The sequence below is a fragment of the Typha angustifolia genome, chromosome 15 (assembly GCF_048772165.1).
Source record: "Typha angustifolia cultivar Huaian chromosome 15, ASM4877216v1, whole genome shotgun sequence".
Taxonomy (NCBI): Eukaryota; Viridiplantae; Streptophyta; class Magnoliopsida; order Poales; family Typhaceae; genus Typha; species Typha angustifolia.
In genome coordinates this window covers 8,779,373-8,795,097 of record NC_133253.1, presented here as the reverse complement: position 1 = coordinate 8,795,097, position 15,725 = coordinate 8,779,373, and the positions used below count along the sequence as shown (strand labels likewise).

At 36.6% G+C, this 15,725-nt stretch overlaps 1 protein-coding gene across 3 annotated transcripts in view; it reads right to left on the bottom strand.

The window, feature by feature from the left end:
- The window catches only part of LOC140777869 (nuclear pore complex protein NUP160), a 51,054-nt gene that overhangs the window by 13,488 nt on the left and 21,841 nt on the right, over window positions 1-15,725 (bottom strand). The window contains exons 9-13 of one of the 3 annotated variants that reach the window (XM_073122269.1): window positions 15,405-15,525; window positions 9,317-9,499; window positions 9,040-9,244; window positions 8,358-8,950; window positions 5,675-5,837 (exon numbers count right to left, since the gene is read on the bottom strand). In XM_073122269.1, the coding sequence (XP_072978370.1) occupies window positions 5,675-5,837; window positions 8,358-8,950; window positions 9,040-9,244; window positions 9,317-9,499; window positions 15,405-15,525 (1,265 nt within the window). The remainder of the gene's footprint in view (window positions 1-5,674; window positions 5,838-8,357; window positions 8,951-9,039; window positions 9,245-9,316; window positions 9,500-15,404; window positions 15,526-15,725) is intronic. The other 2 variants (XM_073122270.1, XM_073122271.1) reach the window with 2 other exon arrangements.

Here is a 15,725-nt window from a genome sequence, read left to right as displayed (position 1 = left end):
TCATTCGCCACTCGCCATCGCCTTTCGTGCCCAAGGTTGCCGATCAAACCCTATCTGAGGTTCTTCCTTATTCATATTGGTCCAAAAAATGGATAATCTTCTATAAAGATTACCCTGGGAAATGGATAAGAGCAGATAATTGTGGGTCAAGTAACAAAGCTGCACTTATTGAGAATCTCTAAGTATTGGAAAAGGAGAAAATTACAGTTTTGCTATTAAACTCATTGGTGTTTACTACAAAAAGAACTTACTAGCAATGATGGGCATACTAACCGGCATGGGTGCCAGTCAGCACTTGCCATGTCGGCGGCATACTGACACGTGACACAAGGGGTGCTACACAGCACCCCTCCTAACAGCACCTCACTAAAGACTCTTTGTCGTCGTCGTTCGCCACTCGCCGTCACCTATCGTGCCCGAGGTCGCCAATCAAGCCCTAGCCCTTGCTGGCTCAAGGAGGACGATGACCCAACTCATTCGAATCGTCTTCCTCCTCGAGCCAGCAAGGCCTAGGGCATCCGCGTCGCCATCGGCGACCTCAGGTATGACGAGCAACAATGAGATCGGCGAGCGACAGCGACGACGATGACAAAGCGCTTCTAGTCGCCTCCTCTTTTTCTCTCCCTCTCTTGCGACACATGCCGTGCCGTGCTAACCGGTGGCAGGCACGGGCCATGCCATGGCATGGCCATCCATGCTTACTGGTATAGAGCAAAGTTCAATAAGAAGACTTATCGGATGTTTGGATTTTTGTTTTATAAAAATCTGATGTTCAGTTACTGTTCATCATATGGATATTTCATGAATAAAAACCTTGTCCAGATAAACTCAACAAGATGATAACAATATTCTTTCATCAAACCTTTGGTCATCTACAAAATTAGGAATCTAATTTCCTCAATTCAAAATTCATCCAATGAACTACCAATGCTCATTGTAAATAAAAACAGTAGATACATAGTTTGGTCGTGGTTCAAGAATAACCTACTGGATTTTGCTTTTAATTTGGTGTGATGCTCTCAAAAAAGATGGATTAGCTTCAAATTGAACTGATCAATTAGAATCAATGGGACTAATTGAAGTTGTGGATCTCTCCACAAACCACAAGAAGTAGTATCTGTACCATCTACTACTCAAAACATTATTATATTTTCAAAAAAAAAACAAGAATTTGAAGAGATGGATAAGCATAACAAACTCATTTCTCACAATTGAGTACGGAGGCTTGTTGCTTAGCAATGGACAAGATACATGGCAATTGGCGACTGAGAGATGCTTGAATAGCTTGATGTACCACTCTACCAAATAGGCCATACAAGGCCAAAATGAGTACCCAAGATGGTATTTCTCACAATCGAGTACAGAGGCTTGCAGCTTAGCAATGGACAGGATACATGGCAATTGGCGACTGAGAGATGCTTGCATAGCTTACTGTACCACTCTACCAAATAGACCATACACGGCCAAAATGAGTACCCAAGATGGTATAGAAATAGAACTATAGATCAATACAAGGCCACAATAAGTTGACCCACTTGAAGTAGAAGATTATCAAGAATACTCTCTTATATGACTCTATCAAACAGAAATGAACTGAATATAGTGATCAACACTGGTCAGCATGGCAGGCAAACTACATACATGTTAGAAACTATAGCCATTTCGTCTCTGAAGTCTGAACCAGTGATGAATGACTTAAATGTTCCACAAGAGCATCGTAGGAATCCATCTATATCTAAGTTGAGATACAAATTATATAAACCAAGGATTGTCATGCACGTGGCACAGCCCATGACAACCACTAGGCACGGCACAGCACGTGCCGTAACACTTGCTGACCGTGCCAGAAGAATAGGGGCTCTACCACCGGTCCATGATCTGCTACTTTAAGATAATCTGCACATATAATACTTTATAATTTCGATCCATTTATCCATCATCTTCAACCTCTGTCTAGGGCACTGATGAGAGAGGAATGAACTTGATGGTGACGGCGAGGAGAGAAGAGGGCAATGACATCTCAGTGATGTTCCCTATTATTAATGGCCTCATCCGACCGCTTTGCAATGATTAATCGCTGCTAGGAGATGATAGGATGGGTGTCGTGCAACACTCCCTCGTTCCACGTGTTGGTATTACGCCAACACGGCAATTCTTAATATAAACAACATTATAATTTTGCCAAGCTAATTATAGGATCAACTATTTGAATCTCATCTAATTTACATGAAACATTATTCAGCAAATCAGCAGCCCAAATTTTCAATAGGTCTTGATCACATAATCATAGATGAAATGATCACCTAGCAGATGTTGTTAGATTTATCAGGAGAAATTTTCCAGCTATACAAGAATTTTGAACAATGATTACCAAAGTGGTGGTACCTTTGTTCCAAAACATAGCTTTTTCTTTCTTCAATGCAGAAATTATGCAAGGATATAATATATTAAAAGCCTATAATAGAATACCCTCTCCATTTTGAACATATCGTTGAATGGGCTGGAATAGAGAAGTACTACTAAGAAAATTTGACAAATAAAATGAGTTTACAGAAGAAAAAAAAGAATCCTGGAAATGAAAAAGAGAGAGTTCAACATTACCAACAGTGTGATTTATATCACAGATATTAAAACTAAATGATAATAATTGGACAAGTTAAGAAATTAAATATGAAGCAATGTTGCAAAAAGTGCTCGCAGTATGCAAGCAGTCACCCCACTACATAGTGTATAAGTGGTGAGCAAACTCATATGGGAGCACCTATCCACCCAAGTATTCTAATATATTGAAAATATGATATATAATATAATCAATGTTTTGAATAGGCGTGGCAGCTGTCATGGTGGGTAGGCCAACCCCTAGTGGCCTAGCCGCTAGGGCACACTTGGTAGGTCAAGCGGCCTGCTAAATGAAATTGTGGGTCAGCCCGTAACGGAGGCAAGTTTTGGTTTTTCAGGTCGGATCTTCACTATTCACTAACCGCCTGAACCATTAACCATTTCTTTTCGAAAAAAAAAACCCCAATCGTTCTCTCCCTCACTAGATCTGAACTCTAAAAACGCTCCCTCTCGATTGTCTCCCTCAATCATCTCCGAGCAGCAGCAAGAAGTCAACGCAGCGAGCGACTTACCCCTCAAACCCTTCTCTTCTTCTCTTTCTTCTTCGATTTTCTTAATTTCTTCCCTTTTCACTCACAGTGGCCAAACCGGGAGGTGGCCACTGTGACACTAGGTTCCTCTCTTCCTTTTCCCTTTCTCTTTCTCTCTCTTTCTGTTTCTCTTTCTCTCTTTCACTGTTGGCTTTCTTCACAGCTATAGTAATAGTAGGTTCCTTCTCTAATTACTAATTAATAACTAACAGTGTTAATTACTAACAGCAATAGGTAAATCACTAATAAAATTGATGTATTATTTTGTGAATCAAGACAAGCATGCTTTGATCCATAAATCACTGATTTATATTAGTATTAAAAATTATAAATATACCATATATAACTTTACTTTTTTTATATAAAAAAATGCTAGATTACCTTGTCACTTGTCTTATCACTCACCTTCCACCTTGCACTAGGCAGTAAGGTGACCACTCATAATCCGTGGCCGCCTTTCAAAATATTGAATATAATACGTACTATATGTAAAATTTGGTTAATAATAAACTAGTAAATATATAAATGTACAAAATTATGTGAAGTATGGATTGTTGTGCCAATTTGCACGAGTCAATACATAACCGACTTAGGCGGTATTCGAGCTCTAATATCAATTGATACGAACCGGCTTTATCTGATTCATGTTTCTGGGCAGATTCAAGGACAAAACCTTTGAGGGCGATTCCGTCAGATCTACATGTTGGATCCTCCTGAAATTTGAATATGTTATCACCCTTGAAGAGAGTTTCCAATGATCTCCGGGTTTGGCCAATTAGATCTTAAGCAATGTTCTAAAAAGCGGCCGCGGGTGGCGAGCGGCCACCCCATCGCCTAGCGCCTAGGCGGAAGACGGGCGACAAGGCGGATGACAAGGCGGTCTAGTATTTTTAATATAAATAAATAAATAAATATAGTATATACAGAAATTTTAATAGTGTACTAAACCAAAACACTAAATAACATTATCACATTGGCTAATTGTTTATTAGTGATAACTAAATAACTGAGATATCTGTTTACTAACTCTAGTTTATTCACATGAATCACATTTCAAAATCCTCTAATCAAAAATTATATACTTAAATAGCAGGCAATTAGTAATTCCCCCAATTAATAATGCATGATACTGAAAAAAAATTCCTTCTCTGTAATTTTAATTCAATAATTCATAAAGCAATTAGCAATTAACTCCTCGAAATTTCTAATTAATTCCTATAACTATATACTATAGCATATTAAGAGTAATTGAAAAAATAAGCTAGGAAAAATTGGGAACATTTAAGCTCGGGAAAAAAAAACAGTAAACCCATTGATTCATAATGGGAGAGAGTGGGAGAGAGAGAGAAACTGAGAGAGACTGAGAGAGTGAGTGAGAGAGGGAGAGAGGGAGAGAGAGAGAGATGAGTACCCTTGTGGGAGAGACTAACTAAGAGAGTGGGAGAGAGCATCGCATGTTGTCGCCCGATGCCGCCTTCGCTGTGGTTGCCGCCTTTCGCTACTGTCGGCTAGGGAAGAGCTAGTTCTAGGGTTTGTTAGTGAGAGATGTGTAGCGAAAGAGAGAGAGAGAGAGAGAGAGAGAATGAGAGATTAACATAGTTTGGTTTTTTTTATATTGATTAGTTTTATTAAACCCGGTCCGCTATAAAATCCGACCCGCTCACTAATAACCACATCTCAACTTGGCTGGCCAAAGCGCTAGCCCGCCAAGTCGGGCCAGGCGGCCCGCCTAGCACTATTTAGCGCCTAGGCAGCCTGCCAAGGCGCTTGGCCACCTTTTGCCAATGCCTTTCTACATGGCGGGGCGGCCGGTGCACCGCCCCGCCATGGCGGCCGCCTTTTCCGCTTTTCAAAACAGTGATCTTAAGATATCAACCAAATAGTGACCCGACATCAGGTGATTGTTAGCCTCATATCCAGGAAGCTTCCTTCCATCTTTATTGTGGTGGTGATGATGGCCCTAAACATAGGTTATTTACTATATTTAACCAGAATTCAATATTGTTCTTAGTATTCTTACTCTTTTTCTTATGTTGTTAATATCTTACATGAGTAATCTAAATTTTCTTCTTTATTTTCCTCAACTTCTAGGATTTTTTTTTGTTTTATATTATTTTTTGAATTGAATTAATCAAAAATAGTCCAAAATTTAAAAAAAATCGATATTGCCAATACGTATCGTTTTCTTAATGGCCAATATCGATACATAGAACCTTAATATATTGTCAAGAAGATACAATGTAAGATCCAACAGTCCAACAAAGTAGATATCTCCAATTCCATTGATTACTTATTAGGATTTTCAGAAAATATTCCAAACATCTATTGATCTATATGTTACCCATCTAATATGTCATCAAGAACAGAGCACAATTCATATTAATAATATATTGCTGAAGAATTGCTCTGCAAAATGTAAAATATTTAACTGATTCAAACTCTACATGCTACCTATTGTGTGATGTGGATACCTTAAACAACGAAAAGGAAAATAGAATATAGCCACAAGAGCATAAGTGATTTACCTATATGAAGAGAAGAAAGACGAGAACTAAAATCCTCAATAGTTGGTGGCATAGTGGGCGTAGTCCCCAAAAAATGGAGAAAAAGCCATTGTGCTAGTATGTCCTGAATCGCTGGAATTAACTTTTGTTTTATTCTAGCAACATCAGTCTGCATTATGGATACCTGCAAGACAAAATTTGTAAACAATGTACTTAACAAAGTATATAAGTATACTGAAGTTCTTAACATGATACATAAAGAATTATTTTAGGGCACCCAAAATGCTTAAGACTATTTATGTGTGTGTGTGTGTGTACGAGAGATAACAAGCACAGAAACAGCTTACATCAAATTCAATAGAATCTGGCACTTCCAATTGAAACAACATCTAGACAAACAATCAGAGAGAAAAATGTTCAATATTGTCAATTTCTAGCAGCAGTATTTCATAAATACCAGAAACTCTAAATTGTAAGCCAGCCTTATAGCAGTCATTTGTGATAGAAAATAGGGTATGATGTAAGAGTAGTTACATCCAAGCAAGTATGGTTTCAAGTAGCAAGCAATAGCATGCAAATTCTATTAATGCCCCCACCAAGGACATCAAGACTCAGAATACTCAAATGGATCAATCCTTTCGTTAGCTAGAAAACATATCTAATTTTCACAGGTTGATGCACAAAACAAGTAGTGTTAGTGCTATTGGAGGTGCCTTGCACCACTTGCATAGTCAAAAAAGTTTGCCATGCTCCTCCGTGTAAAGGAATGCTGACTCTTCTAAAATAAAGAGAACATCCAATCAAGAAATCATTTAAGCTTTGATACAACTCAAAAACACCATTTCACAGAAAATTTTATGGAAAAGAAGGGCCAAAAACTTACAGTAAAACAAATTAAAGAGTACAGTCTAGGGACAACGAACAAGGTTTTGGCTTTCTTAAAACAAATTAAAGTGCAAAAAAATTTACTATAAATCTTCCAGGCACTTTTAAAACTGATTATGTCCCAGGCAGTGCATATATGGCAAGCAGCAGGTTCCATATTGTGGTAATGCAAATGCACTATCTAAGTACTCCGCTAGCATGTCCTCATTATGTAATGGGAGAAAACCAAGATCAACATTGGCAAAATTAATTTCCATGCATTTGAATTGTGTACCTTATCAAATGTCAAATGCATGAACAGTTTCACAATCTAAAAAGGATTTCCTTTTCCTTCCATAGTTTTCATCACTATCATAATTCAGCTTCTGATATTTCTTTATGTCCCCATATGATGTTAAATTGATGACAATTGATTATTTTCCAGAATTGTAAGTAGCACTTTTTTCATTTAGTGTTCTACTACTATCAATACCATAAGATATCAAAGAAAGACAATCGGCTGAAATGTTCAGTGCTAGCAATAGACAATTTGCCTTGATTCAGGGTTTCAGTATAATAATCAGTTTTAGCCAGAGCTCCAGATTTTGATAAGTTGCAGCTAAATCTGAATAAATATGTTCAAACTCTTCTATATGCTTATTGCTATTACAAAACTATTTTTTGATGATTCTTGTCATTTATTGCATCTTCTTAGCATGTTTTCGGTTCTTTTGGTTGACAGCATGAAGTACAATAAAAAGTTGAAAACAATACCTACATCAATAGCACATAGGATCTGCAGTTCCTCTATATATCAAACAACTAAGGTGAAAAGAAGGAACAGTAACAAGCAAATGAGTGAAAGTAGTTAAACACTGGTTACAAGCCCTAGTATGCTATTGTTTTCTGAAAGAAAAATCAAGAATAAACAATTCACACTGTTAAATGACTAAGCAGTCTTTCACATGTAGCAGGTCAAGTTAATCAAGTCACATCCAGCATTTGAAATAGGTGAAGAGGAATGCTCTTCTTATCTAAGTCACATCCAGCATTTTTAATGCATAACAACTAGGAAATAGATGATACTCTATATAAAAGTTGCCTAAAATATCACTGTATTATTTCAAAGTATTGGAAGAACAAAGGTGCAGATGCATGAAACATGCATGAGGACTTTAGCATCTTGACGAGAAAGCAAGGAATAAAAGAGCCAGAGGTTCCAAAAAAATAGTAAGGTAAAAACAGATAAATCTCAATCTATTAGATTATAGCTGAAAAAAAATTATAATAGTTGAAACTTCACAAACTTTTAACTGCACAGTTGCCCACTTAATCCTCTAAGCAGGTATGCCCTTCTAAATCATTTATATTTCAGTTATACTCAGTTAGATAATCTCAACGGTCGATCCAGCATTTTCATCAACTAATTCCCAAGATCACTAAAGTACCCTAACGGGGATTGTGTCCAGAACTTTCTGAAAATATATGCCCAATAATCATTTAGAGTCCAGTAACTGATTAAATGTCCAAAAATTATATTCATGCATGCTGCGGTTGGTGAAGCATAGAATGTAAATGTCAGCTGATGCAACAAGTTAGAAACCAATTATTATGTAAATCTTGGCAGCTTTTATTTACTTGCCAATCATTACATAGGGATACAGCCTCTTAACAGAGAGCATAACACATGAAAAAGGAATAAAGGGGTAGTAATGTACTATCTATAGATTGGTATGTGACTATGTGGTCACCTACACAGTTGCTGTTTTTTTATCAACAAACTTATGTTATATGCTCATTAAAGCACAGAAAAAAATAATAATAATAAATGTGCAGCAACCTGAATGGTTTTTAATCCTAGTTGCTGCCCGCTTATATTGACCAGATAACCAAGAAGCAGCAATACATCAAAAGCTGACTCAAACATTGCTCTAGCAACTTGAGAACTTGCTTGAACCAAGATAGACGAATTAACATTGCAAATTCCTTCAGAGGTGGACTTTTGGGCATTTTTATGTGGGGTCAGAAACGTCATATACTTTTCAATGACATCCAAAACTCCTGCCCAATTAGAAGATCTAGAACGCAAACTATGAAGAGATAGCAGCATGTCAACTGCAAACTTCCTCTGACTTTTATGAACCAATTGCTTTTTTACCATGCTTGCATCCACTCCAAGTTGTGCCATCAGAGATGATGCTAATGTAGGATTGCATCCAGTTTCAAGGGTTTTCAATAATTGACAAATTATATCATCAGATGATATAACTGGACTGATTAGAGATTCATAATATATAGCAGCAGCAGCCCTGCCCAATTGATGGTTGATATGACTCATGCATCTAAGCACTTCAAAAAGGATTTCACAGTCAGTATCATTATCTGACAAATTCATTCCAGTCCAATTCAATTTGTCACTATCATCGGAAAAACCTGAAAGTTAGAAGTAACAATTTGTTAACAATCACATAAGAATTACATGTTTTTCTGTGTTCGTACAATAAAAGATATAAAGTGAATGCCTTGAATCCAACCATAAATAAGTTGTTCAACGCCCTCCAAAGAACGGAAGAGAGACACTGAGCTCTTCCTGATTAAACCCAATACATCATTTTTGGAATCAAGAAGCAAACCATATGGCGTATTGCACTGACACCAGTGGCGAAAAAAACAAGCACAAAAATTCTTCCAATAATAAGCAGTTGCAGTTGAACCCATTGCAGCTCCCTGAAGTCAAAAGGAGTACAGTCACCCTATCAAGAAAGTAGAGCAAATTTAGAGGATAATTTATAATCTTACCATGCTTTCAATGATTGTAAAAATCTCCTTTTTCAATCCAGCCACAGTAAGAGACTGAAATTCATGGTCAGATAGGTACTTCTTATGCTCCAGTACTGTTTCACGTAGAGCAGAACTATGGTGCACCCCAGGTTGAAGCAACCTCCTCAAAAATATAGAAGAGATAAAATAGACATTCTGATCCTACAGAATGGCGGTTAGGCTCACAAGATTGAAAATATAACCTCTGAAATTAATGTAACAAAGGGTGATAACAAAAAACCATAAATTGACAAGAGGAACAAAATCAAAGTCAAACTATAAGCTGAAATGAAAATTTCCATCTATGATATTGCTACAAAAGATAAATCTCAAGGTTTGCTTTGATGCAAATATGAAACCATAATACTAACGTATAGACAAAGGAATGAGGTGACAATTAGTGATATTTATCTTCCACATAGAACTTTAACCAGCGCCCTTCAATTTTTGAGCAAGTACGAGTAAAAGACAATTATCAGATTAGACCATATTGAAACTAAAACCTCACTCATCCTTTCTGTCTATCTCCATTCCTATCTCCATTCTCATGCAGTTGAAAGAGTAATCTTGACTCTATTTGACCATGATGTTCTTTTTATTGTTATCCATCCTTCTTTATACACCTATATGCATCCTCCCAAACTTAACAATTATCCAGCTACTACAGCGAAGGGGCAAGCCAAATATAGGAGATAAAATGGAGGAAAAGGCACTCTCCATAGTTTGCAACAAGGTTCGAAAAATCAGGATCAGAATCGATCTTCCGAAAAAACGATACGTATCAATCTGATCCGCCCTATTGCCATATCAGTCACCTAGATCGGATCGGACTTTTTTTAATTACGTAAATTCTAAATATTATTTTTAAATGCAAAAAAATTCTAAAAAATTAGAAAAAAGTAACAAAAATAAAGAAAGAAAAACTATAGTATGGTGAAAACTAAAAGAAGAAAAGATTAGAAAGAGTCAATGGATGAAAACCAAATAAAAAAGGAAAACCTATGATGCAGTAAAGGATGAGGAAATCTTGATGTGTATGTACATCCCTACTATAATCAGGATACCACTTGTGTGGAAAAATATGCTGGGAAAGAGAAACTTCTTTCAATTTTATTTTCATATGATTTTAAAATCGTAAAAGAAGTTTAAAATTAGTTGATGCAAACGAAGTCTGATAGATGATAGAGAAACAGAAGAAGCAAAGCTCCAAACCATATTATCACTTCTTTAACTTGTCTTCAGCAGTTTAGCACGCTTGATGCTTAAGAACTGGAAAAGATGTGCTATCCAACAGAAACTAATTCTACCAGGAACTTCAAAGAATTTTGTACTTCAATCAGCTATAAAGTCTTCCAAATTACACTTCGCCGACACAAGAAGTGAAGCAATGCATGAGACATGCTCGTTATCTCTAATAAGATGGCAAAACTTCTCCGTTAATTGAGGATGCACTGTTCATGTGTTCCAATAGGTCAATCATGAATGGTTTGTCACTCTGTTCCAATCTAAGGGAAACTATTAAGCAATCTGGAAAATGATCATAGTTTATACTTCATTATAGAAACTGGAAACATTAACTCATGATCATTTCATACAGTATTGACAAAGGAAGAGCCCAGGAAAATAGCACACCAAGAAACGGCTACCAGTTACAAGATATAAAAATTGATCTCCTTGGATATCAAATTAATGTAAAGAGAATTTACTGTATTATAAACACAAAGTAGGGTTTCTTCTGAATCAATCAAGTTTATCTTTTTTTATTTTGATTTCAGATTCTCTGTGAAGAAAAGTGGAACAGGAACTTCAAGAAACCGCAATCAAGTTTAAATATAAGCAACAAGGAAAGTTATATGTCAGATCAGCTTTCAGATTAACTGACCAACAGTCTGATGAAATAGGAAAAAGAACAGCAAGAAAGAGAATCTATCAATGAAACCAGTGGATGCGATCAACAACTGAAGAAAGCTTGTTATTTCCACATCCACAATCAGCCTGAAAATAATCTTGATTTGTCAATGTCTAGTAGGTGATAAAACCCATAATTATCTTGCATAAAAGGCAGCATGCAGCAGAATTCAGAATGATCATGACTTGTAATACAAAGTGGTGGGAATTTGATTTCATTCTATGTTTTTATTTTCAAATGTATTTTTAGCTGAAAATTAGATTTATTTCTGTAAGTATTTTATTTTGACTATATCTCCTAAAATCTAAGAGATTTGATTGTTACTTTGTTAAGAGGTAAGTTTTGTTTGGGATTTAGTTGATTTACAAGTAAAAGAGTCCTAGATTGGTTATAGATTTTTTTAGAAAGGATTCTAATAAGTATCGATTCTCCTCCCCTCCTCTCCTCTCTCGTCTTCCACAATCTAGGTGGGCCTTCTTCATAAGGGATTCATGGATGTCCTATCTTTTCTCTTATTGGGCACAATCTAGATACTTCCTTATCTTTCCCAATATCGGCATGATTTCTCATCCCATGCCACATCAATTTGGTGTCAAAGCATGTTCAGGTCCATCAGATTCAATCACTACGAAAATGTGAAAATAGTTATTAAATACAAAGATAGAGTTAGCCAATGAAAATTCCTGTTGATGCATAATGATTGAGTTCTCTAATGAATAAAATTTCAATGACACACATGACAAGATGATCTTGGGACAATATTTGCACAGCGGATGTTAGAACCAGAAAAAAAAAAAATATATATATATATATATATATATTTGGGGGTTAAGAGACCCTCTCCGACACGCGACGAGGCACTGATAAGGAGAGATTTCATCTAATCCGAATCGGATTAGATTTGATCCTCTTCTAATCTATAAATTAAACCCTAATCCTCTCTCTCCTCACCCCCCCCAGCCTTCTTTTCCTCCATCGTTTTCTTTCTCTTCTCTCCGTCGTTAGCCTTGCACTATTGGAGCATCGCCGGAGGATTTTAGGACCACCACACTCCTCCCCGGTGAGCCCTCTCTCATCCCTCTAGTTTAATTTAAATTTAAATAGGTAAATCAGAAATATCTAATTCGCGGGATTTCGGCTTCGCCAACAACTCTCGCCGGCCGGCGGCTTCGGGCTGCTGCTGCTCGTGCTCGAAAGCTCCAAGTCGTTAGCCTTGCGCCATGGATGCCTTATGGAAGAGCCCTCGTGGCTCCAATCGACGTCGGCCGTCGGTGGTGAGTCCTCCACCTCGTGAGGACAACAAAGAGAAAGAGAGAGAGAGAGAGAGCCGGTCGTGACCCGCCACCGGCAGAGTCACCGGCGACCACTCTCTCTAGCTTTCTCCCTTCCTCGTGTCGGACGCGAGAAGAGAGAATGGATAAACCCAAGCCAACCCCCTTTTCTTTTAAATTCGGGTTGGGTTCAGGTTTGGGTTTGGATTTCGGATCCACAGACCCGACCCGAACCAATTAAATTGGATGGGCTGCGGGCTAAATCGCAGCCCAATCCATTTTCTCGGCTGTTTCTTTTGGCTGGGCTTTGGCCCAGCCCGATTAGCTTCATTTTTGGAATGGGCCGGGCCAGCAGTAGCCCAGCCCAATCCAATGGGTGGGTTAAACCCATTTTAGTTTTTCTTTTAGTTTTGTTTTTTTAAATTTTAGAAATATTGATATTATTCAAATTAAAATTTTGAATATTATTTATTATTTAAGGTGGTGATTTCTAGTACGTGAGCTAGAGATTTGAGATTTCGGTTGTCTTGCCTAGACTCAGGTGAGTGGGTTCACTCACATGTTTATTTTATTGTATTTCGTATCTTTGTCAGACCATGTAAATTTTCTGTGTGTAATTTATTTATTTCACCCTTATGTGTAAAAATTTAATTGTTGCAATTTCTGTGTGCAAATCTATTTATTTCATTCGTACGTGCGAAAATTTAATTATTTTATTTTCTGTGTGCATTTAATTATTATATTCAGTGCATCACCATACTTCGTGCAAATATTGAAATTTGTGAAAATAAAAATGAGACTAGTATTGATACGACTTAGAGAACAGTCCCGGTATAAATCGTTTGCGATTTTCCGTGGTGACTCAAGTCTATCGGGAAGTCCAGGGGAAAGTCCTAAATTAGATCACTGCGGTGACTTTCTTAGGTGACTCTGGCGAGGTTAGGGAACAATCCTAGGATAAATGAGAAAATTTCCTAGGTGACTCTAACTTCTCTTAACGATTAGAGGAAAAGACAGAGTGTGTTGATCACAGGGTGATACCCTCTAATGACCCTAACCGGATCAACTATGAAGAAAAGTCCCGAGCATCATCTCGAGGTGACTTCTAGTTGATGTGGATCCACAGGGTTTAGATCCATTGAGACATATGACAGTATAAATATCAAAAAGATGTTAATATGTTGAAAACGTGCAAGGTTACAAGTTGTGACATCTCTCTACTGTTATTATTGTTATTATTTAGAGAGCATGCCTATTGCATATTGTGATGGATATTGTTACTTTTAGTTTAATTTATTCAGCATTAATATGAATTAAAATTTATTTGGTTTTCGAATAGATTCCACTCACTGAGCTATAGTTGTTGGCTCATGGGTTCTATTGTTTTTGTATTGTTTATCTATTTCAGGTAATAGTCAGCGGGACGACTGAGCAAGATGTACCCGGATTCCACCTCCACTTAGAATTCACCTATTTACCTTTCCGTTCTTTTAGATTTTATGCTTTAGATTAGAAGTTTTATTTATTTAGTTTAGAGACTCAAAAACATTAACATTGTTTTATTTTTATTACAATTAGTTATAAAATTTAATAAAGCACATTCTCATTTTATTTATTTATTTTGTCATCGTACACGTAGAGAGTATTAATAAGGCTTCGTGCATCTCAAGCATATTGAGATGCATGACCAGTCATGATTCCTATTTTGGGTCGTGACAGCGGAAGCAGATGATATATTTGATTTTCATTCTACTTTTTATTTTCATAAATATTTACATTAAATTTTGATTTATTTCTAAATTATTTTATTTGGTCTAGAACTCCTAAAGTCTAGAAGATTTGATTGTTAATTTGATATGAGCTAAGTTTTGATAGGATTTTATTGATTTTCCAGTTAAAGAGTCATACTTTGGTTATAGACTAGGGAGGATTCTGAATAGTTTAGATTATGATTTGATGTTATCTCCTCACCCTTCTCTAATAGGATCAAGGGAAATTCCGAAAATAAGAGAATTCAACACGGAAAATAGAATAAAATGTTATTCTTTTGGAGTATTTCACATGTATATCCCTTCTCCCCTCCTCTCTTCACTTTTGTGATGGATCCTATGCTCTTCTCTTGTCCCTCAACAAGCTAAGTGGCTTCTCTTTCTCCCTCATAATTTAGGTGGGCTTTCTATTTCCCTCACAAGCCAAGTGGCTTGATATTTTTTCTAGCATGGTGTGTTATCGTCCACCTCTCCTTTATATCTTTCTATGATAGGATGGAAAATATACTTGTAGACCAAAAGAGGGATTCATAGATGCCCTATATTTTCTCTCCTTAGGCATGGATCTAATAATCTTTCCTTAACGTTAGCATGTCTTATCATCCCACACCACCAAAAGGGAAAGATAGTAGACTGGGAGCACATATGACATTGGATACAATAATATCTTTGAAAAACCTTAATTGACAGTATAAATTTTAAGGCATCTCAACGAATTAGATAGTATCTACTTTATCATAAAATAATACTAGCAATGCATAATTCATTAGTGAGCTTGAAAAATGAGAAACAAACTTAACCAATCTATGTAGATAAGCAATCTACACTAGTAAACTGTTAAGATATTATTGAAACTCATCACTGTTATAGGAGCAGAATAAGAGTAAAAGGAGAAAAGAAACCATTACACTAATCTACAAATCAGGTGAGAAGAATTATAAGATTCTTTTTCTTTACCCAGTGAGACATTTTCTATATTATGGAAGTCAGATCCATGTCAAAAAAAATTAAATTTTTGAAAAAACAGACTAGCTTCTTTACTAAGAAAGTGGGCAAGGAGACGTAAAAATTTAGGTAATCAAACAGTAAACAAAAACCAACAGAATAGCTTTAGATACCTTTGTTGATGAAAATATGGAACTATTGGTCCAAATCAGATCATCTAAAGCATGCTCGGAACTTTCGAACAGTTGCTCTGCAACAAAATCTTCTTGTAACCCATATGTAGATGTTTTCTCCCTGAAAGGATTACAGTGTGGAATGGCTCAGCCTAGAAAGTGCTATTCAAATAACCAAGAAAGAAAACAAAGCAAATTCATGCTAGAAACGCATGCAATAAAATGTGGTGGAAAAGATCACATGTAAATAGATACTAGTATGACTAACCAGCCCTTGCACCATTGCACTGGTTCACAAAATATTGAAGACAAGTTACAGGC